This window comes from Odocoileus virginianus, chromosome 6, assembly GCF_023699985.2.
Source record: "Odocoileus virginianus isolate 20LAN1187 ecotype Illinois chromosome 6, Ovbor_1.2, whole genome shotgun sequence".
In the NCBI taxonomy this organism is placed as follows: Eukaryota; Metazoa; Chordata; class Mammalia; order Artiodactyla; family Cervidae; genus Odocoileus; species Odocoileus virginianus.
The window spans coordinates 58336889-58363491 of record NC_069679.1 but is presented as its reverse complement, the minus strand read 5'-3'; the positions used below and the strand labels follow the sequence as shown (position 1 = coordinate 58363491).

At 37.3% G+C, this 26603-nt stretch overlaps 1 protein-coding gene and 1 long non-coding RNA gene across 5 annotated transcripts in view; one reads left to right on the top strand and one right to left on the bottom strand.

Annotated features, from left to right (window-relative positions):
• ARID4A (AT-rich interaction domain 4A) overlaps nt 1-12230 on the bottom strand; it is a 58108-nt gene extending 45878 nt beyond the window's left edge. For 2 of the 3 annotated variants that reach the window (XM_020876198.2, XM_020876201.2), the window contains exons 1-5: nt 12083-12230; nt 10929-10985; nt 9035-9145; nt 6702-6767; nt 5464-5554 (exon numbers count right to left, since the gene is read on the bottom strand). In XM_020876198.2, coding sequence (XP_020731857.2) covers nt 5464-5554; nt 6702-6767; nt 9035-9145; nt 10929-10934 — 274 coding nt within the window. In that variant the 5' untranslated portion in view covers nt 10935-10985; nt 12083-12230. Of the gene's footprint in view, nt 1-5463; nt 5555-6701; nt 6768-9034; nt 9146-10928; nt 10986-11092; nt 11112-12082 lie in introns of those variants that run through there. The other variant, XM_020876199.2, reaches the window with a different exon arrangement.
• A 395-nt stretch (nt 12231-12625) lies between these two features.
• Nucleotides 12626-26603, top strand: LOC110126515 (uncharacterized). 2 transcript variants are annotated; one of them, XR_011488326.1, is made up of 4 exons: nt 12626-12825; nt 13881-13938; nt 16635-16719; nt 17436-25905. It is a non-coding gene; the product is annotated as an uncharacterized lncRNA (long non-coding RNA). The 2 variants fall into 2 exon arrangements; XR_002310468.2 differs by having other exon boundaries at nt 12627-12825; nt 25814-26603.

Here is a 26603-nt window from a genome sequence, read left to right as displayed (position 1 = left end):
TATCATGGTTAGAAATGACATAAAAATGAAAGACAACAGTGGTACAAACAACCATTGTACGGTTCTACCTAGGAACCCTTCCAACTTCAAGTGAAAAAGAGAAGCAGTTTAAGAACTTTTTTTAATTCACAAAACTATACAAAGATATGTATTTGAATACTTTATACAAGTCTGTTGAGCCACATAATTTCTCAAGATGTTCTAAAAGATGAACAGAAAACCCAACAATATAGTGGACCTGTTTAATCAGGACACCCTTGATTATAAAAATCATGAAGAAGGGGATTTCCCTGGTGGTCCAGTGGCTAAGACTCAGCCATCCCAGTGCAAGGGGCCCAGGTTCGATCCTGGTCAGGGAACTCGATCCCACATGCCACAACTAAAGATCCCAAGTGCCACAGCTGAGCCCCTGTGCAACTAAACAAATTAATATTTAAATTAAAAAAAAATCATGAAGAAGTTCCATCTATATGAAGCTTTCTCCATTACTTCCATGTTACAAGTATCACCTAAAAGAACATGTAATTTAAAGACACTGAAGAGTGACTCTGGAACTTTGATAAGAGTGAAATAATTAACTGGTCTATATAGTAAATTTAGTTTATTTTTGGTTCGAGATGAATATTACAGCATGACAAGAGAAAAAAAGTCAGAGTATAAGATTCAGTAATTATAAGGCACAAAATGTCTTATACTTGGCAAAAATGGCATGTAAATATATTATTGACTGAGTGCAAGAGAACAGTACAAAAATTATACCTGTCAGTAAATTTTATATAAATACTAAAACCTAAGTTGACGACAGTAACAGAGCTAAGACTTGATAACCTTAATCACACTAGACAAAATAATGCTAATACAAAAGCATACAAAGCCTAACCCTAAATTGTTAGACTTCAAAGAAACAAAAGCAACAGGGATCCAGTCTAACTACTAAATACAAAACATTCTACTGGTTATCACAGCACTGTTAGATGATGGAGAATAACTGATAACAACAACAGTAAATTAACTTTATCTATTCAAAGATACAATTGACTATTACTTATTAATCTTCCACTATGTCCTAATCCTCACAGCAGCCTCAGCAGAGTAGGCATCACTATTTTCCTTTTATAGATAAAGAAGTCCAGCATTAGAAGGTTAATCTGTGAGCTACAATTTAGTTAAGGAGGGGATCAAAATGATAATAAATAGGTACGAAGCAGAGGCATAAAATGAACACTGGGAAGAAAGTTAAGAATTCTGACTCTGATAAACAACAAAGCCATACTGTATAGCACTGGGTACTATGTTCAGTATCCTGTGATAAACCACAATGCAAAAGAACATATACATGTATATATGTATGGGCTTCCCAGGTAGCACAGTGCCAAAGAATCCACCTGCTGAAGCAGTAGGTACAAGAGAGCCAGGTTTGATCCCTGAGCCAGGAAAATCCCCTGGAGGAGGGCATGGCAACCCACTCCAGTATTCTTGCCTGGAGAATCCCACGACACAGGAACTGGGCAGCCTACAGTCCATAGAGTTGGACACAACTGAAGAGACTTAGCAATAGCAGTTACAATTAACAAAACATTTCACATAATAAATACTTTAAAAGTTATGGACAGCCTTGGTAAAAACAATAGTTCTGTTATTTACAAAATCGTTTGTGATAACTACAGATGCCACTCAGCAGCTAATCTAAAAAAATCAATGAATCTAGAAACCTAAGAAATTAATGTTCAAATGTATAACTATATTAGTAAAATGTCCTGGGAATGCTAAGTCTCAGAAAAAGCTATTTAAACAATGGGTTAAAGTCTATCACCAGACTGAAGAGATGTTACTTGGTACTTTTTTTGTTAGTGAAACTTTTCTAGTCAGTGGAATAACCACTTGGCTTTGAAAACATTCTGTCACTGACTTTGGTTATAACAAATTTGTCGTAAGTGAAGTGACAGTCACTCAGTTGTGTCCGACTCTTTGCAACCCCATGGACACTCCATGGAATTCTCCAGGCCAGAATACTGGAGTGGGTAGCCTTTCCCTTCTCCAGTGGATCTTCCTAACCCAGGGATTGAACCCAGGTCTCCCGCATTGCAGGCTCCAGCTGAGACACCAGGGAAGCCTTGTCATACATAAGAGGTTCTAATCAAATTAAAAGCCTCTTAAGCCTAAAGAACATTCTACAAAAGTCAGTTCATTCACCAGTTTAATCTTAAACTTCCTCTACTCCTTTAACTTAGAATTTCCATGAGATATGATAAAACTGATATGCAGAACAATAAGTACAAGGTATGAAAATATCCCAAATCTTAAAAAACATGTTACAAAAATAAGATTAAAAAAGATTCTAGTGTTAAACTTGATATATGACCTACGTATATTTATATATAAATTAAAGCAAACAGCAACTACTTCCTTTACATTTTCCTTATTTTTCAGTTTCCCTCACATTTTCCATATTTTTCAAATAAGTGTGTTATTTTTATATTCTAAAAAAGCAAAGGAACAGTTATAGAATGTCTCACAGACAGTTGTATTTGGCAGGATTTTTGATATCTCCTGAATGGACAGATTAACAATACAATTACATACATTCCTTATCTTTAATGCAAGGATAAGAACTGCCAAATGAATGAACTATGCTACAAAGGCAGTGTCTTATTATAGAAGAGGAGATATTTCCAAGTCTCACCCCCCCCCCCCAATGCCAAAATCCATGAACTGGTGTTATTCATCATTCAACACTTAGAGGGCAAGGTAATATTACATTTTTTTTTAATTGAGTTGCGGTAGATCCATAATCTCTTTAAAAATTTATTAGGTTATAATAGGAAAAATTAATACCTATATTATATAAAGAGTCAATATTACCTTCTCAGATAACTTTTTGGTAACTAATGATTATAATCATTTTATCCTATTTTATCCAAACTAGTAGTGTGGTATCCCCTTTTGTTTCATTTTTTAATAGTGTGATGTAATTTCAAGTTCCTTTAAAACCAAAAATATCATTAAGAACATTAATAACACTTTTGTGTAACTTTCTGATTCTACCTATGTTAACACTTTGCTAGAAATCAGAAATCAAGAAAAATTACAAAAGAATTTAAATCCAACTGATAAGTAGCCACCTAATTAAAAATACACAAAGTCTGTGATCCATGAGACACCACACATTTTATTTTACCATCTTCTAACTCTGATCCTTCTTTATGTATTCTGCATCCTTCAATATCTAAACACTCTTTATAGCAGAGTGCTACATTGAGTCTCCTTAAGAGAAGAGTATCTTTCCATCTTAAAATTTTTTGATCACTGTTTGTCTCATTACACAGATGTAAAAATCTTATTTTGCATTTTTCTCCCAAATTAGTTTCTGTTTCAACAAATGTGGCCTGTTTTCGTAACTATGTCCTACCTGCATTAGATTCACCCAATGTGCTTATAAAAGAAATCCTTGGGTTGCCATCCTAGACATGCTAAATTGGAGAGACCTGAGGTCCTCAAATTCTCATTTTCTTTTAAACTAGCACCATGTGAGTCGTATGTACACTGTTTAATACATGAATCATATGCAATTAAGATTCTAAGCTCTTGGAGAAAAAAAAATTATACTATTTCTTCTGTAATTACCTGTCACAGAAAATCACCACAGAGAATGCTCAGTATCAACTAGTTTAAGTATTAATACTAAAATGCCATTCATGTAAAGGATAGAAATTGTTATTCATAATTGAGGTATTATTCTGGGGTGCAGAAGTCCAAAAAGTGAAAACGTGAAAAAAAGTATTGCTTCTGTAGAAGCTGAGCATTATATCACTAAAACTTCACAAGCACTATGACTGTAACCTTGATATTGAGTACCAAATAGGATGTACATTAGTATCTGAAACATGCATCATATAATGTCCCATGCTTCTGCACACGTCAACTCCTTTAATTTTTACCACGGCTTTATTTAATACAGCAAAATTGCATCTACCTAATCTATGAGAGTTAACTTTAAGCGTAGTTTTAAATCTCAAACAACTATCAATGGCCACAACTAACCCTCCTAAAAATATAGAGTTCAGAATACTAGCACCATTGTGAACCAACATCAACTTCTAGGAGGTCTAAGAATAAAGATGGTTAGAAAATAATAGATACATAGAGCAGATTGCTACTATTAATAAAGGCCACAGCATAAGACACAGAAGTACAATTTTCAACTAAAAATTGTTCTTCACATCTCTGAGCATCAACTAGAGATGAATGATTTTTATCCAAAGCAATAAATCAAGTAAACTAAAAATAAATCTAAAGGGTCATTTCTTTTCCTTCTGCAGGGAAACCATAATATTATAATTACATCTTTTATACCAAGACATACATGTAAAAACAAAACAATGCCACAGATGTTCAGTGTGAAGCCAAGGATTGAAAGATATCGGCAGGACTGTGTAGTTTCAAAGTACTGAAAGGAGACTTGGAAATACTAATTGTTGTTATTCTCATCAGCACAATGACAGCAACTATGTGAGTACTATATTTAGGTTTCCATTTATATGTATTGTGACACTTGTTGCTACTCACTAAAGTTTTTTAAAGTCAGCATAAGCTTATGCATGAAATGTTAAAAATGTATTTACATTAGCAGCATATATTGTTGTTTAGTCACTAAGCTATGTCCAACTCTTTTGACCCCATGGACTGTAGCCCACCAGCTTCCTCTGTCCATGGGATCTCCCAGCCAAGAATACCACAGTAGGTTGCCATTTCCTACTTCGAGGGATTTTCCCGGACCGAGGGATCGAACCTGTGTCTCCCATACTGGCAGGCAGATTCTTTACTGGCAGGGAATGACCCAGCAGCATATATATCTTTATATATATCTTTATATATATATATATATATATATATATATCTTTATATATATATATATTTTTTTTTTTTTTTTATATCTTTCCAGAAAGGTGTTAAGAGTCTTGACTACATTGAAAATCAAAAATTAAGCTATGATCATCTAGGCTTGAATCTACTCTGGCCAGGACTTTTTCAGTCTGTGAATTCCATGGTAACATCTGTATTACCCTTATATAAAACAGGCAGCAATACAATAAAAGACTGCAACTATGCAATTTTAATTCCAGAAAAAGTTTAAAAGTCTGATGACTAAGTTGTACTGACTTTTCTAAAGGAAGAAATATAACCATAGAGTTTAACTTTCTAGAAGGGAAATATCAAGATAACCTAAAAAAGGAGTACACTCTTGGATGAAATAACCCTAAATGACCAAGTTACTGTAAAGAGATAATTGATACTTACCATCAAGCTGTCATTAAAATTTTACCCATTCTATATCAAGTAAATTGACAAGAAAAAGTACCTATTTCCCTGCCAACATAATGTTTCAATGTATTTACAAAACAGAAGGATATATATGAAACCCCCCAAATTAAAGCCTTCCGATTAAATTACTTAACTACTTACCCACAGTATACCAACTAGCATCTGTCAACTTGCTGATAACAGCCTCCTGAAAGGATCCATCAGATGTCCTTGTTTCAACAATAGCTCCAACCTAAAACATAAAATCAAAATTTCATCATCAAATTTAAATAAATAAACTAAATCACTCCTACCAACCATATGACTGGGTAAAAAAATATATCTATTTGTGGTAAGTCTACCTTATATTCCCAGAGATCTTTATCATTTATAGTGCTCTAACGTTTATCATGCAGTTCCAGCCCCAAAACACTGAGGCTTATGTAAGATAGTTATTATTACCCCATTTTATACATTGGAAATTGTGGCTCAGGAAAAGAAAATAATCTGCAAAGAATTCAGGATGAGAACCCAGTCTTTTAAGTCTTATTTCAGAGCTTTTTTACTATATCGTATTGCCTGTAAGAAAACTGTGGAGTATAAGAACCAAAAACCATAAAGATAACAAAAATAACTTCAATTTTCCTTCATAGAAATATTGACTATTGGATTCAGCATTTATATTTAAGGGACCTTTTAGATAAAGTTTCACCTGGATACAGAGAGATGGACCAACTGAACTTCTTTCAGCTTCCAGACCTTTGTATATCAGATATTAACTGAAGTGGCACTTTGACATAACAAAGATTTATAACATAAACAAATGGCCAGACATGGATGGGAAACATAATGTAGGTACTGATTAAATTGAATTATTAAGTCAACATAGTTTACTTGGTAAGTCTGAACAACAGAACATTCAGACTCATATTAGTATAGCACAGTTAGCAAGTCAAACCTCTGTGGTAACAATATGAAAAAGTATTGAATCCAAGAAATTGAAACAAAAAGCAGTGAAACTCATATTCTTATGTACTAAAATACTCTTCTTAAAGACATTTAACATTCTTAAACTAAGGATACAGACATTGTTAATGTCATAATTTATATCAACTATACAACACCTCTGGAGGAGGAAATGGCAACCCACTCCAGTACTCTTGCCTGGAGAATCCCACAGACAAAGGAGCCCGGTGGGCTACAGTCTACGGGGTCGCAGAGAGTCAGATACAACTGAGCGACACACACACACACACACACACACACACACACCCCCCACCTCATTTGTATTGTTGTTTTCTAATTAACACAAAAGTGTATTCGCACATGTAAAATTCAATAAATCACTGCATGCATTTATGACTAATCGTTTTAGATTTTAAACTGTACAAAATACGTACTCTTAAAGGACCTTTTACTTGGTCATCTTGCACCAATTGTGTAGTATTATCCTGTTTCAGGAGTACCTAAAAAACATTTTTGCACAAGAGTTCACATGTTACTTTTAAAATAATATATTTATGGTAACACTGTAACAAAAATGTCTTTAATCTATGCTTTCTTAGCATCCTGTGGTTACCTTTGGTATGATACTTATTACATTGTCTTATGTTTGTGTTTATTGTCTCTCCCATTAACTGTGAGCTCCTTGAGGGCTAGAATCCTCTTTCATCACTGTATCTGCAGCAGTTAGCAAGTATTAATGCATATCATAAGCACTTAATAAATATTTGCAGAATTAACTATACAAGATTTATAACCTGTCATGATTACAGTAAAACTTTAAAATTGCCTTAATTTCCTTTTATCAACTAGTCATAAAAGTTCACATCACCACCCCAAAAAATAAAAACAGTATCAAACTTTATCCCCTATATGCAAGGTAAACAAATTAAAAACAGACATTTTCTGGTCCTTTATAAAATAAACCTAAATAGTAATATGATAAGTAATTTAGTCACAAATAAGTGTTCCTTTCTACTACAGATAATCCTACATATATAACTTGTTCTATTAAGAGAGAGGGACTTCCCTAGTAGCTAAGACAGTAAGGAATCCGCCTGCAATACAAGAGACATGCAGGAGATCTGGGTTTGATCCCTTGGTTGGGAAGATCCCCTGAAGGAGGGCATGGTCACCCACTCCAGCATTCTTGCCTGGAGAATCCCCTGGACAGAGGAGCCTGGCAGGCTACAGTCCATGAGGTCGCAAACAGTTGGACACGACTGAGCCCCTAAGCACAGCACATTAACAGAGAGGGTTGATGGGAGAGGGACACTGAAAGGGAACAATAAGGACAAACTTCAAATTCTAGGTAATTTATGTATGATAAGACCTCCCAGAACAAGCATGGTATTGATTTTAAATTCAGTAAGTTAATCTATAAAGAACTATGATGCTAACAAAAAGTTAAAATTCTCAAAAGAATTCCAAGCAAATATTTGGTAAGCAGATCCTGTATAGCTGATATTGTTAAAAAAAAAAAAAAAGATATAATGAAACAAGAAATAAATGAATGTCAAATGACAGCCTAACAATACATGAGAAAAATGTCACCATCAGATGAAAATTTAAACAGAAAGTTTATAATAATCATAGACAAATCTATCTGTCCACCACACAAATCTCCTTTTTCTAGTTCAATGGTTCTCAAACTTCAACATGCATCAAAAACACCTGGGGGCTTGTTATGACACAATCATTGGACCCCACCCTCAGAGTTTCTATTCACTATGTCAGGGGTAGGGACCTGAGAATTTGCATTTTAAACAAGTTCTTAGGCAAGGCTGATGATGCTGGTCCTGGACCCACTGTTCAATCATTTATTCAACACATTTTAAGCACCCACTATGTAGAAGGCACTAATCTAGGTATTCCAAACAGAACAAGACAATTTCTCCTTTCACAGTGCTTAATTTTTGTAGGAAAACAAATTGCAAAACTGAAAGTAGATCATTTTCCAATGAATAACAGTAATAACAACACTTTTTATCGAAAGGCACAGCCCAAAATCTAGAACACATCAAATCTCTTTGGCATACTATCAAAAAGGACTTCTATGAACTTTATTATACAGCTCTAGAATCTTAAAAATGTTTATAATAAGCATGGATTACTTCTGTAGTCTAAATAACTAAGATTATTAAAAACATTTATACAGAAAAATTACTTGGAGGAAACATAAAAATGATACTAGGATTTCTGAGGTAGACTATTGGTTTTACTCCTTCAGTACTTTTCTATATTTCCAAATACTGTACAGGAATAAATAACTGTTTTTCTGGCCATAAAAGCATCTTAAAAATAGAATTCTTTTTTTTTAATAGAATTCTTAAATCATTTTTAATGCTATCTTGAAATTATAATTTCCACGATTTTGTTTTTAGTAATCTACTGCTTTTTCTAACCACCTGAAATCGCCTCTACCAAAATAATAAGAAAGGAAAGACAACAGATTATAGCCACCACAAACAGGAAAGATCCAAATAATGGGAAGTACCATGAGTACAGTATTTTCATAGCAGCAGTTTGGAATAATTTCTCATTTTGAGTTCTTTATTTCCCAGTTTCTAATGTGCCTTTCCTACAGTTTTGTATATAACAGTTATTCACATACTAATGATTCAGTAAGAGAAGTAATGATTCAATAAATAAAGTGTTGATTTGCAGTCTCCTCACCTCTAATTCTCTTCCACTGAGTTAATAAAGCTATTGCATTAAAAAGAAAAATTACCTTAACTTTTACCAGCCTTTTCACAGTCTTAATTTTTGCCTCACAGAAGGCACCTCGGTATTTGGCACTGACATCAGTCCCCACTGTCAGGTAGGCAGGCTCATCCGCCGCCTGAAGAAAGAAAGATGAAATAGGAAGGTCACTGCTGTTTTCCCCAACCCCAAGTCTCATTGAAAGGTTCTATATTTCAAGTAGTAGGAACTCTAACATTATTGGCTTAATATTATTAATATCACTAATAATTTGAAAAATATTCCTAAAGTACTTTGTTAGCAATCCTTTACTTAATAAACTATATCTTGATAACATAAAACATTTTAAGTTGTAACTATAAAGTATCAGTAGGGAAATATAATGTATTCTCATCCAGGTACAAAATGATTCAACAATTTTACAATATATTTAAGAAATGAAAAAATTTAAAAATCCAGAAAAAGCCTATTTATATTATCTCATAGAATTTTAAGTTATTCACTTATGGCCTCCTGAAAATTTTATTTTCAAATTAAAAGAAATATGCTATTAAAATTAATACTAACAAATACATAATTAAATGTTTAATATAGTTACATAAAGGCAACATCTTGGATACACTATAACAGACATAATAGATAATGAAGCTAATCTTTTTGACAAAGAGAACATTATTTATAAAAATCATTGGCTAAGTGCTGCATTTTACAGCTTCAAGTCTAAATTATCTGATTAATACAGAGATGTGAACTGATAGTAGTAGTACCAAGTTTATCACACTCATCTTGGTATATATTTTTTTTAAGTTTCAGAAAGAAGTATCTGCTTTCAGCAAATGGTCATGATCAGAATGATACATTGAAAGATGTGAGAAATATCATTCCTCCATTCATTTTAATCTTGATAGTAACAGAATGATTGCTCTCTCAATCTGTCACTTTACCAACTTTATTCAAAAGTATATGCATACAAATTCAATTCAACATTGCTAAGTGCAACGGTGACAGTGTACAGTTTAGAGAAATACTTTCAAGTAGAAAATGACTTTTCATTCTATTTTCCCAACTAACATTAAAGAAGGTACACTGTCACGTCAAAACTTCAAGGAGATGGGCAAGGAAGAGGAAGTTTGGGAAAATACTGTATTTCAGAGTTCAATACACCGAAACAGTAAATGAGTAAGAAATCAAATTTAAAGTTAGTGCATTTATGAATAATGCAAATTGATGAGAAATACTTTTTGCAAATAACTATCTAACCTCAAACATTCAATGCCTCAGAACTACAGGTTGGTATACCTTCCTTTCCCTTTAAACATCACAGGATGTCTGCAATATCAGTTGTCTTCAGAAGAATTTTTTTTTAGGTTGGGTATATGTTTAAAATATTTACTATAAGTACTGAACTGAAATTAAGTGTTATTAGTTATGATAATAATATACAAAATTCAGTTTTAGTTCACCTTCAAATATATTCTAGCCACAAAATTTCACTTTATCCCCAGAAGAAATGGTATGTCCCTAACACAATACACACATTCCTTCTTTAGAAAATCTCATTGGCACTGGGGAAGAAAAAAAATTCAAAAAATCCCCCAAAGAACCAAAGCAGGACAAAAGCTTTACTTCTGCAAAGGTTGCTGCCAACACAGGAAGTGTTTAAAAATACTAGCCCAATGGACAACAATGGAAGGGCTGCAGCAGCCTTTCCAAAGTGCTAACTGCTTCGGAGAGGGGCCAAACTGACCGCATTTAGACACAATGATCATCTCTTACCCATTCAACACGTCCTCATTTTCAGAAAGCTCTGCTTAGTAGAGGAATTAATTTTGAGTAGCCAAAAAAATGACATTCCATAGCACCAGCCTCACGACAGGCAGTGTCCAGGGCACGAGGTTCCGAGCAGCGTCGACTCCACTTACCTTCATTTTCACTGGCGATCTGTGGGGTTCCAGCTCAACGAGCTATCTTCTCTGTCGCTATAACCAAGGGAAGGAGAAAGACAGGCACAGAATCAGTCAACGGAGGGGAGCGACTCGGGGAAAGAAAGTAAACAAACGCCAACGGGGAGGGGCAGAACCCTCACCGGGAAGGGATAAGATCCCCTCCGAGGGCAGCCAGGACGCAGGAGCCGAGAGGGCGGCGAGAACCCCACCGGCGCCAAAGGGCAGCGGGTTTCGCCGCGGAGTTCGCCAGCGGCCCACCGCGCCCCCGCTTTGCTAGCCACTTTGACCCGGAATGCTCAACTCAGTGCCCCCGGACGGGTTGCTCCGGAGAAGGGCAGAGCGCCGTTTGGGCTTCTCCGGGCCCCTCGCAGGCGCGGTCGCTCAGCCTTCTCTCGGCCGCCCCCCGGATACCCCGACTTCGGCCCGCGCCCCGCCTCCGCCGCTCGGCCCCCTCGGCCCGCCCCGGGCCCGCGGTGGCGGCAGCGGAGTGTCACGGCGCCATTGCTCTCCTTCCTCCGCTCTGCACCATGTCAGGAAGGAGAAGCGCTTCTTCACCCAAAGGGGCAGGGGCCGTGGCCTTCAGCCTGGAGGCGCGCGAGGGAGGGAAGACCCGCGAGGGGGAGAGGGCTGGGAGAGGGGGGGCGGAGAGGAGGAGGGGAGGTGGCCCGGACAGGGTGTGGGAGGGGAGGGGAGCTGCACAGCGGCAGCCGCCGCCTCCTCCCCGCGCCCGCCTCAACTTTTTGTACAGCCCAGAGCGGTACCAGCCATCAGCCCCTCGGGTCCTGCCACGGACTCCACCCGGGAGGACGCACCGCGGAGTTGGGGGGCCGGCTCCCCTAAGCAGTCCGCTCCTCGCATCGCGGAAGCAAACTTAGCGGCGCGACCAGCCCCACAGCCATTTTCCCAGGGAACCTGGGGAAGCGGCCGAGGAGATTGCTGCGGAGGCTGTTCTTGCAGTTGCTGCCGCTGCTCCACGACTTGCCCCTTCTCCGGTGCTGACCGCCCCGCTTGCCAAGCATCCCCCTCCCCACCTCCTAAGCTTCCAACTGCACCGGGACCCCGGGCAGCAGCGCCAGCTGCTAGTGCCGCTTCGTCCACTCAGTACCCTCGCTTCCCTTCTCCCCACCTACCAACTGTGGGTGAAGTGCGCGCTGTCAGCTCCCGAGTCCTCCGCCCCACTGACCCCCGTGGGCCCCCGTCCGGGAAGCACCACTCCCGGCCGCGGCGGCAGTTCCTGCGCCGGGTTCCCCACTCTCCCGATTTACTGCCACAATCCACCAAATAACAAGCTGTTGAGCAGACTCGCTTCTACACGAACTCCTATTGGCTGCTCATGACGCCGAAGAGTTTCGGATTGGAGTTCGCTACCTGCCGTCCTCATTGGATGTAGCTCTGAAACTTCACGGATTGGTGCGAAAAACAGCAGGTAGGACATCGTCCACTTGTGATTGGCTGTCTCCGAAGACTAATGTTACTGGAGAATCAGGTAGTGAGTAAGCAAGTCCTGAAAAATGATTGGTAAAGACGACTACGGATGTGCTCGACTGAGCACTGATTGGTCAATTGAGGGGTCAGGAAGAGCAGTGCGGCACGAGGATTGGCGGTGGAGTGTCCCATGGAAACCGAACCCGGAGCTGCGGCCAGGACTTGCAAGGGGGCGGGGCAGGGTCTTTCCAAGGCGCCTGCGCTGAACCAGCTTCTCGGCGCCATTTTGTCTGGGCAGAGGTGGCCGCAGCTGTATCGCATTTTATGTTTCTGGCGAGAGGAGAGCGGAATCTTTATCCCGTGAATTCATTTAACTGCGGCAGCCACCCGCCGATTCCTCCAGGACAGCACCTAGTGAAGGTCGGAAGAGTCCCGATCTCTCAGAAAGGTCAGTTGAAAGCGGTGGTTGTCCGGTGGACTGGGGGATGGCGCAGCTCTAGCGGCACCGGCACCGGAAGTGAGGGGGCCGGGCGGCGGCCATAGCAGAGATCTCCCTGCGCCGGGGTGGGGAGCTGCTCGCGGGCGGGGGTGGGGGACGGGCTGAGAGGGGGCGAGGCTTCGTCTCCCGCGGCCTCAGAGAAAGAGGCGGAGGGGACGTGCACGTCTCCTTCTCCGGGCTGACCGTTTGGGCTCCTCTCGGGAGGGTGAGGGATTTCGGGATTCTGCTCATCTCAGAGCAGTGCGTCCTCCCTTTGGAAGTGGTTTGGGCAGCTTGTCCTGTTCTGCGACCAAGGGCCACCAACTGAAGGTTCCTCACCAGTTAAGATGAGGAGGGGAGGCTTCTGAGTCCCATCCTGCGTGGGAAGGTGTTTCCGCGTGCTACTCACGCGGTTAAGCAATGAGGAGACTTCAGAAGAAAACGCTGAGTTTGGGTGCACAGGAATTCGAACTCCCTTGTTAGCACGACTCTGCTGCTCTGACCTTAGACAAATGGCTGTGCCACAGTGCACGGGGCTCACGAGCTTTTCGAAAGGAAAGAGCAGTGGATTTGCAGGGACTGAAAACACTTTAAATGAAAGGACCTCCCCCATAGGACTTTGTTAGGGAGCCATTGATTTTGCTTCATGAACAAGATCTTGTGTTCTGTTTCAGAAAACCCTCATTTGAAATGGTAGGAATAGAGTATTATTGGGCAAGTTATTTTAAATATTGAAATAATTAAGAAAATGTAAAGAATCGATAGTAATCCACGTTGACTAAATTTACTCGAGGACATCTCTACTAAAGCTGAATCAATTTTTCACTCGTAACAGTTTTTTCAGAATTATTTGTTAAGAAATTGCAATGCTTATTAGTATTTTTATTGAGTCACCTAATTACACTCATCTGAATAGCTGCTTAAATGATCTTCATAATACTTGTTTTGAACCCTATTGTTATATTGGTGGGTCTCCAGACTAGAAAATGATCGAGTGATTTAATGATTTATTTGGGCTTTTTTAGCAGTTGGTCTGAAGAAAACAGAACAGCTCAGTGACAGACATCTGCAAGTATTCCTGAGGTGAGTTATAATGTCTGTAAAAATATTTGGAATTGGGGAGAGTGCCTGGAAAGTTTTTTATGGATCAATAAGGAGAGCCATAAATAACAAAATCAAAGAGTGGTAGTTTTAAAAGTCTTTGGTCAAGGGTTCAAATAATTCCCTTCCTGACAGTGATACTTTAGAAGGAAGTCTTAGAGTTAGGACACGCATGAATTTGTTTACCCACTCATGCTGTTCCCATTTCTCGAAAATTAAGTGCTTAATACTTTTATCAAGGAATAATATGGAAATTTTTATGATTTTTTTTCTCCCTATTTAAAAATGTGGCATATAGAAAAGGTGTTTCAGTAAGAATTTGGAAGTTACCCCCCTTTTTTTTTTTTAAAGGAAATTATAGAATGTGTAGTATACTACTCAACTTCCCCAGGGGGTAATCACCTGTAATGCCACTGCCTGACTTAAAACTTATCTGATCCAAATAATACCTGTCAGTGGGCATTTGGAAATTACCAAAAAAAAACAAAAGAAAAAAAAGTGAAATGTATCACCACTACCAAAAGGTGATTGCGGTTTATACCGTACTTATATGTTATTCACAGAGATGTCCCTTTTTCTCTGGTTTTGTTTTACAAAATAAAGGTCATTCTAGTCGTGCTCATTTTGTCATTCAAGTTTTTTTCTTTGTGGGAAATACTGGGAACATATGCGTTCATGGTTGCATAGTGTTCTGTAGGGTAAATGTGCCATATTTTATGTTAACAGGTCTTTTAATTTTTATAATAGCAGTAATATGTCTGAATATCCTTGTGCGTGTTTTACAAAAGATATTCTCTGAGAACTGATGGCTATGACTAAAATTTCTACGCATCTAGGTATTTCCTGACATGCCCGATTATTTCTTCAGAATAAATTTCTAGAAGTAGAAATAAAAGGGCAAAGAAATTATACCACTGTCCATCAAAGCGTTTGCTCTTACCTTTTTTCTTGTACTTTTTCCTGTTATTACTCTCTTTCCTCTTCTGCCCCCCTTTTCTTTATATAATTTGGCTTTGTTTTTGAGCTTTATCTCCTGGGTCTCTGTGTAGTCAGGTAAAATTATCAGTCTTTTGTGTCACCCATATAGTAAAATAAGTGAGAATTTTTTGGACCTTAGGGGTATTTTCTTAAAATTAATTTATTTTTTTGCTCTAGTACAGTTAGGCGTTTGTACAGTGAAACGTTTTATTACACAGAAGCGACGGAAACGTTTTATTACACAGAAGCGACGTTTCGACTTACTAAAAACAAATTATTTTTATAGTAGAGTTAGTTGAGATTAACTATGTTTCCATGTAGCCTTCCGAAAGTGAAGTGAAAGTTGTAGTTGTGTCCAACTCTTTGCAACCCCATGGACTATACAGTCCATGGCATGGAATTCTCCAGGCCAGAATACTGGAGGGGGTAGCCATTCCCTTCTCCAGGGGGTCTTCCCAACCCAGGGATCAAACCCTGGTCTCTTCCTCATTGCAGGCAGATTCTTTACCAGCTGAGCTACCAGGCAATCCCAAGAATACTGGAGTGAATAGCCTATCCCTTCTCCAGCAGATCTTCGAGATCCAGGAATTGAACTGGGGTCATTCCCAGGTGCTTTTGTACTCATAGGACCTTCTGTGTGCCTCTCTCATCATGTTTAATCACTGTTACATTACCCTACCTGCTACAGTATATGTATGCTATCACTATTTCTTAGGAATCTTTATGTACTTTTATATAGGAAATGTGAAATAAGCAGACTTGTGTTTTCTTTAACAGTAATTCTCTTCTGAAAATTTGTATTTTACCAGTGCCGGCTTAACTTTCAAATTTTTTTAATGTTTCAGATACCTGATTTAATACTGAGTTGAATTGTAATTGCTCATGTAATAAAGATTTAGAGAACCATTAAGAATAGTTATTCATGACATTTGTCTTTTTTTTTTTTAAGATTTTATGATACTTTAGTGGAAGGTAACTAGAGGTGAATATTAACTGAACACTTATATATCATCTCTTAGGAATAAATGAAAGAAAATTAATTTTGATAGAGTTGGTTTTTGTAATCTATTTCAGTGAGCCCAAATTGGTAGAATAATGTTTCTACAGAATGAAAATTGTCAAGTTTTTAATAATGTTTTTATGAAGAAAAACTATTTTGAAAGCAGAATGTTTTATTTATTTGGTCAAGGATTCAAACAGGGGTGTAAAATCAGCTTCATGGACATATCTTAGGGGCTTCCCCAGTGCCTCAGTGGTAAAGAATCCATCTGCAGCACGGGAGTTGCAGGTTTGATATTCCTGGGTCGGAAATAATCCCTGGAGGAGGGCATGGCAACCCACTCCAGTATTCTTGCTTGGGAGAATCCCATGGACAGAGGAGTCTGGTGGGCTACAGTCCATAGGGTTGCAAAGAGTTGGACACGACTGAAGTGACTGAGCATGCACATGTAATATTTTAGACTGAAATCTCAAAATTAGAACATCCCTGTGAATTTTTTTTTAACCCATTGGTGGTGTTCCCATTTCTGAATTTTTAATGACACAGTGAATATTTTCATGATTTTTTTTTTTTTTTAACCTATGGTAAAACACTTCACATACAAAGGTCTCATCGGGAAAAGTGCTTAGAAATGAAGCAAAACAATCTATACTGTGTGTGTGGGCCATATCACATACTCAAAAAAGTCTTTGTCTTCTAGAGGGAGCCTCACTCTGGAAAAATGAAGAAAGGTGTTCCAGTTTTTAAAAGACCTGGATCTGCTATCTGTTGAAATTATATTTCTGGTATGCAATTTTACTTAAATATTCTTTTGTAATCAAGATTGGCCGTGTTATCATATGTCTGTCTCTTTAAAATAGATAGAATTTGTCCCACTGTACAGTTACCTCTGAATGTCTGTATATTGAAAAGTAGAGCAAATTGCTGTGTTGCATGAAGCTGCTTTTCTAATGGTTTCCTTATTTTTTGAAAAGTTACTAAATTTGCTTATTTGCAGCCAAAGTAGTCTTCATAAAACTATATGGTCTTTTGCTCTAGTAGATGTTTTCTTATTTTGATTTAAATCATGGCATATGAGAAAAATAGATTTGTCAAAGTTCAGTATACAGTTAAATCTAATTGTTTTTTGTAACAAATCGGTTTTATAATATAGAACAAAAATAATTTTAGCCATCATTGAAGACTTTTCAAGGTTAATGATATGTGATATGTAGAATTAGAAGAAAGGAAGTCTTTCTAAGTGGATGAAGGTTGTGAACAAGGATGCAGTTACTTAAGAAAAACTGTTTGGGACAGCGAGAAAACCAGTTTGGAGAGGATGGCTGATTAAAGATTACCTTGGAAATATTGTGTGAAACCAGCTTGTCAAGGTTTCTAGAATTAGTTGCACATCAGAATTATCTATAGTGCTTGTGTTGTATGGGTTTGGAAACTTGTAGAGGGCCTTGAGAGCTGGGACGTGAGCAGAAAGTGATTATTTTTTTATTTGTTTTATTTTCAGATTTTACAAATCAAGATGGAATTTAAAAATTACTTCTCGTCCCACCCTAACATTAGATTTTTTAAATTTGCTTCATCCAGTCTGTGCGCATATACTTTTTTTAGACTTAGAGAAATTTTTGTTTTTCTTCATTACTTAATATTATAATAGGTATTCAATATGACTGCACGGCCTCCACAATAATTTTAATGTCTGAAAGTTTTCCATCAAACTGTTTTATGTCTAACTTTATTTTTCTTTTGCTTACCTATAGAAAAATTGTGCTATAATTATCATCTATGCACATCGAGTATTTTCTGTCTTTTGTACTGTTCTTTTAGGACTGATTTAAAAGGTTTAAATCATGGCATAAAAATATATGAACATTTTTATGACTCTTTGAAATGTTGCCATGTTGTTTTCCAAAAAGAGTTATAATTTACACTGTCACCTTTCCTGTGAGTTTAACTACCACCATTGGGTAGCCTTTAATTATAATCATTTTTGCTGATTCAACGGATACAAAATATATTGAACTCTTTCTTTGTAATATTTTTGTTGTTAGCTAATGAAATGGGACCTTCATCCATAGTTTCACTTACTGATTCTTAGCAGTGGACAAGTTGTGTATTCAAGGCTTTTGTCCATTTATATATATGAGAGTTTTGATATTTTGTTCCCTATTTCTTTTGATTTCATTATGTATTTAGTAGTAAGTTGCTGCAGATACTTTTGCATAAAGACTTCCCTTTTGATTTTCATTATTTTTGTTGAGGGTTTTTGAGTAGATATAGAATGTATTATTGGAAAATTACTTGGAAACAGTATCCACTATGACTAGAGAAGTGACCCAGGAATTGAAGGCAGGGAAACCATTAAGATACTCTTGTGGGGGTGTCAGCATGAGGTGAAACTCGAGTGAGCAGGGCCTGGAGAAAGAATAGGTAAGCACGAGATTGTGAGAAAAAGAGTGGATAGTGTTTGGTTTCCAGTTGATGACAGAAGTAAAGAAGAAGGAAAAAAACCTCAAGATTCTAAGAAGTGGGAAATAGATTGTGCCGTGAATAAACCTGGAGTCAGAAGAGGCTACTGGTTGGCAAGGAAGGTGAAATGGGTTTTAAACATGCTAGTAGAGCTTGAACAGTAAGTGTGTGTTCTTGTTTTTGTGAAAGTGCCTGTGAGACCCCTAGGGGACGAGGCGTATGCTGGACCTTGCATCGTTTTCTTCTTCTGACATTCTGGCGTGTGGTGCAGCTTGTGGGATCTTACCTCCCCACCCAGTGAAAGTGAGGAGTCCTAACCACGGACCTCCAGAGAGTTCCCTGTATTCTGACTTTTAATTCCAGTATTCCATTAGATATTTTGGTGCTTTTATTAGGGCTTTTCTTAGTTCTGAGTTTTAAAGTACAAGTTGGAAAGCGAAGTTGAAGTGGATTATTCAGTAAAATAAACGGAGGAAAAATGGATGATTCTTGAACTAAGTTCAAGAAAGGTAACATGTACATTATATCTCTGCTGCTGCTAAGTCATGTTAGTCGTGTCCTACTCTGTGCGACCCCATAGACGGCAGCCCACCAAGGCTCTGCCGTCCCTGGGATTCTCCAGACAAGAACACTGGAGTGGGTTGCCATTTCCTTCTCCAGTGCATGAAAGTGAAAGTGAAGTCGCTTAGTCGTGTCCGACTCTTAGCGACCCCATGGACTGCAGCCTACTAGGCTCCTCTGTCCATGGGATTTTTCAGGCAAGGGTACTGGAGTGAGTTGCCACTGCCTTCTCCAACATTATATCTCAAGTACTCATAACTGGCATTTTGTGCCTCTTGACTACCCTTATGTAATTCCCCCTCCTCATACTCCCCACCTCTGGTGACCACAAATCTGATCTCTTTTTTTCTTTTTTTTTTAAGTATAATTGACAAACTACTGTGTGTTAGTTTCTGGTACACAACATAGTGATTCGATATTTCTATACATTTCAAAATGAGTACCTTGAAAATTGGTAATTCTGGTTATCATAGTTTTCATTTTTGAAAAAATTAAAATATTTATCTTGTATATTTCAAAGACTAAGTCACTTGAATTACTTAGAAGATTTAGGTCTCCCCAATATCCCCACTAGAATTACAATTTTAAAAATTATTCAGGAGTAGCAAAGAAGATACCTGAGCTTATATAGATGTGGCCAGGCTTTTTGTGGGGATGGGTGATTTAGGGTAGATTTCTTAATCTCTGCCTCAGCTATAAAATAGGGATAGTAATAGAGCCGACTTGGTTAGGATTAGTATTAAATGAGTTAATAGATGTAAAGTACTTACAATGATGCTAGACATTAGGTGGTGTGTTAGTGTGTGTGTCCTATTACATAATGTTTGTCATTCCAAGAGAATTTTATATTTATATACAGAAATAAAGCATCTAGACTCTTGTCTCCCCTTCCTGAAGGTGGTTATCAATCTCTCTCGAAACTTACTTCATACTTCCTCCCTTCAGGTATTACTTGCTACAGTCACACTAAAACTATCATGGCTACCCTGCATAAGCTCTGTATTTTCCGAGTTCTTTGTTGTTACTCATACTTTTCTCACCATCTAGAATGTTGCCCTATTGTCAGATATTCAAAAGCTGCTTTTTTAAGTGGTGCTTTCTTGATATTTCTGCAGCTATAGGTAATCTGTCCATATGAATTTCACATATTTCCTTTTGCATAGTTTATGCCACTTTCTATATTGCTTTATTACCTTTTTGTCTACTTAAATGTCCTTCACTAAGTTATGATATCTTAGAATTGTACCTTATTCACCTTTGTAGGCTTAGAACCTGTCACAGGCCTTGGCATTTAGAAGGCACTCATTTGTGGAGTAACAGTTCATAAAAATATAGCAAGCTAAAAGGTGATAGTTAATGGAGAACGCATGCCAGTGAAAATGTGCTTTGTCAGTTTTTGTACACTAGGCACAACCTGCCTGATGAGTTACTTAAAATGAGATCACTTGAGGTTTAGGAATTGGGTCAGATTCCAGAATGTATAGTGGGCTAGATGACTCTGGGGACTATCCACAGGTCAAGGATTTTCGTTAGAATGACTTCCTATTGTGTTATAAAGGCTAGTATGTCTAATTAACCACCAGAGGGCTTGTTTTTTTCTGACAACCGAATTTTCACAGATCTGCCTGCCCACCAATCTTCCTCATCTTCAGTGGTCCAAATTTGTGAAAAGTTTGGCCAGGATTGAAGGGTAGGTACATCTGCTGCCAATACCAATATACAAACTACCTGACTCAATCAGTTATTGAACCGATAATCTCTCTCCAAGTATATTTTTCTTATCATAATACCATAATGCCTCTAGATGTGAAAGGAGGAGTAGGCTGAAAATAGGAACTGAGTGAGGTAATATTTATATCCCTAAAAGGTTAACTGATACTTAACAACCCCTGAAAATCAGAAGTATCAGACATTGACTTGATAATTTTAGCACTTTTGGAATTTGCTGCTATTCCTGCTGAATGGGTTCAGATTGACAGAAGCTTTAATGTCCTTATCCAATCTCATTGTTTCATATTTAACAAGTGTTCTGACAAAACGGATAACTTGGAATTATAGCTGAGCCAAGGGCACTGATTGATTTCATTGAGGTGATGTTTCTGTTCTGTGTATTTGAGTGTAGTTCTCATACACAGAACAGATTAAAGTACAGTGCACTCTGTATTTTTTTCTCCTGTAGTTCACTTTTTTTAAAAATCTGTTGTGACCGACAAGTTAATTTTATAACTTACAAATGTGAACCTGCTTTTGAGGAGTAGGAAAATGGACTTGACTAACAGTGGTTTACATTGATTTGGTAGGTTTTAACATTTACAAGGCACTTTGATATATTGCTATACCCTTAAGTGTGATAGCTTAAAAGTGAAGGTACAAAGTAACTGTTACCTGAAAATGCTTCTAGTTGTTTTCAGCAGCAGTGAAATGGAGTGTAGAGGGTGACAACTTGAAATCACAGGGGAGGATTCTTTTTTACTTACGGTATGTTTGATAGTGTGTTATTGATTCTGCTAATCCTAACAGCCCATTTAAGGGTGTATATTTCTAGTTAGGATGAGTCTTTGTGTTTCTTAGTCTTTAGATCCAGTCATAAAACTCCTTTTAGTGTTTGTATAATTTTGGTGGCTTAGCTTTTGGTCAGACAGGGTAAGGAGGGGGATTCTTAAATGAAGTAACATAACAAAAGGAAAACCATCTTCCTGTTTCTTATTTCTCTATGTATCATGTGATACTGTCTTTTTAAGACCTTTGAAATGCCAAGGGAAGCTTGGTAACCAAGGCAAGGTTTTGTTGTTTTCTTCTCAAATTTATAGTTCTGCATTTTATTACACAGTCACGAAGAACTTAGTCTGTTACCAGTAAAAACTGAAGCCTCAAGACTTATTTCTCTATGCTGCCAAGTACTTCCTGTTTTGTCAGATTTCCATTTAGGGAAAAGAATGGTTTTAGAGTAGACAAGCCTGAAAGCATCTCTTCTGAAACTCATTTTGAAAGCTGTCCAAATACCTAGACTGGGGGAGAGGGGATGGCATGTCATGTCTTCACATGAAGTCATTTGTCAGAAAGCTTCATTTGGCTTATCATGAAAGGGTTGCCAACAAGGAAGAAAAACTTTGTTGTCAGAAGTAATTGCTAAAGTATAAACTTGCCAACATTGGTGACTTGCCTGTTAGGCTTTCCATGTCAAACGTGTTTCAGTTTGTTCAGTGAATCATTGTATTGCCTGTGAAGGAGGTTTTATCTGTGTTCATTTCTAGTAGACCTTTCCTCTAGAAATATGTAAACTACATTCAGCCACATTTATTCTATTTACAGTAGGGACAGGTGAAAGATCAAATGGTGATTAATTGAAATGGGCTACCTTGTGAATATTGAAAATCTTTGGGGGAAAGGTTGCTGTAAAATGATGTTAATCTCTTGTTAGTTAAAATAGTAAATAACATTTATGTAAATAGAATTATCTGTCACTTATTCTTTATCCAGGTAGCTCAGTGGTAAAGAATCCACTTGCCAACACAGGTTTGATCCCTGGGTCAGGAAGATCCCCTAGAAAAGGAAATGGCAACCCACTCCAGTATTCTTGGCTGAGAAATTCCATGGACAGAGAAGCCCTGGTGGGCTGCAGTCTATGAGGTCGCAAGAGTCAGATATGAATTAGTGACTAAATAGCAGTAACATTTTTATCCTATGAAATGAACTTCAAATTAGGTGTTAATAGACATGTAATAGAACATGTCAGCAGAAGATGCTTTCAGTGTAAACCTGAATCCCTTCATATTGCTGTTAAGGGAGTCTTGTGTTCAGGTTCTTTGCAATGGCAGAACTGAGCCCACATGTAAAATTTTCTTTGATCATACTGACCTGGCCTGTTTCAAATCAGAGCTATTTTTCTCTCTTGACCTGTTTGTAAAATATAAAAGATGCTCTTTTTTTTAAGTTGCTTTTTAATCTCTGAATTCTTATGCATCTTTTTTTCCTTATCAGCTACCTGGCTTTGTCCCCCTTCCATGTTGAAGATGTTGAGGGAACAGACGTTGAATCAATGAGATATTAGAAACCACCTATTACAAAGTTTCTACCAGATACTTCTTTTTTTAATCTAGTTATGTGCTATTTCTGAAACATGTTACTTTAAAATCCAGTGGAAAAAAGTTTTCCCATGTACCCATCATGCCCTACAGCTTCATCTTCCATTTTGCTATACATCAGAAATCTAATCTCTTAAAACCCTTTAATAACCATTTGTTGCCATATTTTAATAAGCCATATCCAAATCAATGATTCTCACATTGTAGTGTATTCAGTAGCATTACATCAGGTACTTGTTCAAAATAGATTGATGAGACTCAATTCAGATCTCATGAATTCACTTCTATGGAGAATTATCATGCAGGTGGTCTCTTAACCAGACGGAGGAATGGTAATCTGCTGCATGCACGCCCATTGTCATCTCTTCTTCATATTCTTACATGAATTATTCTTTTTACTTTGTTTGAATTATTGACATCTCAGTTTTTTTCCTATTAATTGCTGATATCCTTAGTTTTTCTCCTAAATTCAGTGGTTGGAGAGTTTATCCACCAGACACCCAGGAAACTGTCCAAGATTCCTTTCCTTGTTTGTCAGGATTTATCGCTTCCCCTGCTTCCCCTTCCCGAACCACACACGTTTGGAGGTCAGTATATACATACTGGCTATGTGTACATAGTAATACATGCACATGTATTTCTAATATATCTTGCTAGTGATTGGGTCTTTTTCCCAAAGGGGGAAGAATTGCATAATACTTAGTTTTATGTTTAATTTTTCCTGGCAGTATGATATATTGTAGACATCTAAATATTTGCATTGAATCTTTACTGTGCTGTCACTTGAGTGCTGCATGTGTGTGTGTGTGTGTGTGTGTGTGTGTGTGTGTGTGGTGTGTGTGTAATGTGGTGATTACCTCTTGCAGTATTAGGATGGTTAAAGAAGGAACATTAGTTTTATTTGTAATACAAATCTGAGTCTTTTTCCCATTTTTTAAAATTGGGTTGTTCAATTTTCAGAGTTTTTAAACATTCTGGTCAGGTATCCTTTGTCAGATGTGATTTATTTTCTCTAGCGTCTGTTCCTAAATAGTCAGGTTTTTTCACTTATGTATTATGCTTTTGGTGTATGATAGTATCTGAGAACTCTTCTTTAAACCGGGGTCACAAAGATTCTTTTTTTCACCCAGAAGTTTTAGACTTTGAGGTACATTTTGACTTACCATCACTTTGAGTTAATTTCTGTATATGGTACAAGGTATGGTTTGGTTTTTGGTGTGTTACTCTTTGTATACAGATGTCCCGTTGCTCCAGCACCATTTGTGAAAAAGCACTGTCTTTCTCCATTGATACGTCTTTTCGCCTCTGTCACAATCGACGGTGTATTTAATGAGTCTATTTTTAGACTCTTTTCCATTAGTAATATTACATTTATAGTAAGTCTTGAAATCAGATGGCATAGGTCTTGCAACTTTTTCTTTTTTGAAAATGTTTTGGCTATTCTAACTTCTTTTCCCAAGTAAATGTTAGCAATAGCTTGTTGATTTCTTTACACACACCCCACACATACACTCCCCAAATAAACCACTTGCAAATTTGATTGGGTTTTACATTAAATCTATAAAATCATTTTAGAGAACTGACAATACTGAGTCTTCCCATGACTTTAGTTAGTTCAGTTTCTCACCAGCATTTTTAATTTTCAACACAAAATCTTGTACAAATTTAAATTTATATCTTAGTATCCGTTTTTGATGTTATTGTAAGTGGGCATAATTATTTTATAGATGAGGGAATAAGTAACTTGCCCAAGCTGAAGTGGCAAAGCCAGTATGAAACTTACATTAGCACCACTATCCTGGTTTTCATTATGATACTGGTTTTCTTATTCGGAAATCATGGTTATAGTGGTGGCAGAGAGGAAGCCCTAGTTTTATGACAAGAAAAATCCCATTAACCATGCAAGTGTCGAGTTGATTCCAGAGTTTATGATTTCCTGAATTTAGGTTTTCCAGATCTGCTCAGATTGTAAACCATGCTTGTCTTAATTTAGAAGCTTCTGATCAGTACAGTTGTGAACTAGTGTAAGGTATATCTTACCCTATAGTATATCTTGCCCTAGTATATCTTACTAGGTAAGGTATATCTTACCCTGTAGTTAACTAGTGTGAATTATTTCATTTTTAAAAATACATACCCTTAGCATTTGAATGCCTACCATGTGCTCACCAGTACAGATACAAAGATGGTTTCTTGAACAACTCCCATGGGAGGCTAGGTGGGAATACATTTATTATAGTCAGTATTATAGTAAACACTGTAATAAATACATACACATGGTCAGTGGTGGAACAAAAGCTTTTACTTGGTTGCAGTTGAGAGTAGCTGTACTGTTTCATGTTTTAGAATTCCTTTTAAAAAATAATTTGAAAACTGTTAAGTGGAAAGCATGTAAAGGGCTTTGAGAGGGAGAAATCTGTCAGTCATTTCATAAGGATTGCTTTTGCACTTGATGGGGAATCCTTAGGAAAGACCAGTTAATGAATAACCTAGGCATGGTAAATACAGTATGGTGTCATACGGTGTAGGAAAGTAAAAAAGGTTCAGTATGAGTTTCATTTTGAAAGGTGAGGAACAATATTTGAGTTTTTACATTAAGCCTTCATTTTTTTCATTTGTGGATTTCTTCTGACTTAACAGCATTTTGATAAATGTATTAATGAGTTAATTTGTAATCTGAATTTGCTTTTCATATCTTGAGTATTCTAATGTTTCAATCAGGTAAATATATTGAGGATTTACAACTTAATTTTTCTTGTTTATTTTTCAGATTCCCTTGTGAATGATAGAAATGAAAGTGAATGGATAGTCTTATCAGATAAGTATGTTTTGAGTCTAAATATATTTGATTTTTTTCCATAAGATGGCTCTACTAGTACTTATCTTTATTTGAAACAATTTTGTTACATTGTATCATGACAGCTGGCATATCAGCATGCACTTCAAAAAATGTTATAAAAATGGGTGAATTTTTGTGTAGCTATATTAATACTGAAGATGAAAGAAGAAAAACAACATTTTCAGCATATTGTGCCTTTTTGTATCAAGGAAGGTAAAAATGCTACTGAAACACAAAGATTTGTGCAGTGTATGGAGATAGTGCTGTGACTGATCGAACATCTTGCAAGTGGTTTGCAAAGTTTCATACTGGAAATTTCTCACTGCATGATGCTCCCACTTAAACCAGCAAAAACTTGATGAAAAGTGTCTGTAATTAATCAATAGAAAACGCATAGTCTTCCATCAGGATAACACAAGACTGAATGTTTGATGACCAGGCAAAAACTGTCTCAGCTTGGCTGGTTAAGTTGATTCATCTTCTGTATTCTCCAGACAGTAAGCCTTCATATTTACATTTAGTTTGATCTTTAAAAAATTATCTTAATGGAAAAAATTGAAATTTCCTGGAAGACTGTAAAAGGCACCTGAACAGTTCTTTGCTCAAAAAGATAAAAAGTTTTGGTAAGTTGGAATTAAAAAGTTGCCTAAAAAATGTCAGAAGGTAGTGGAATAAAACAGTGACTACATTCTTCAATAAAGTTATTGGTGAAAATGAAAAA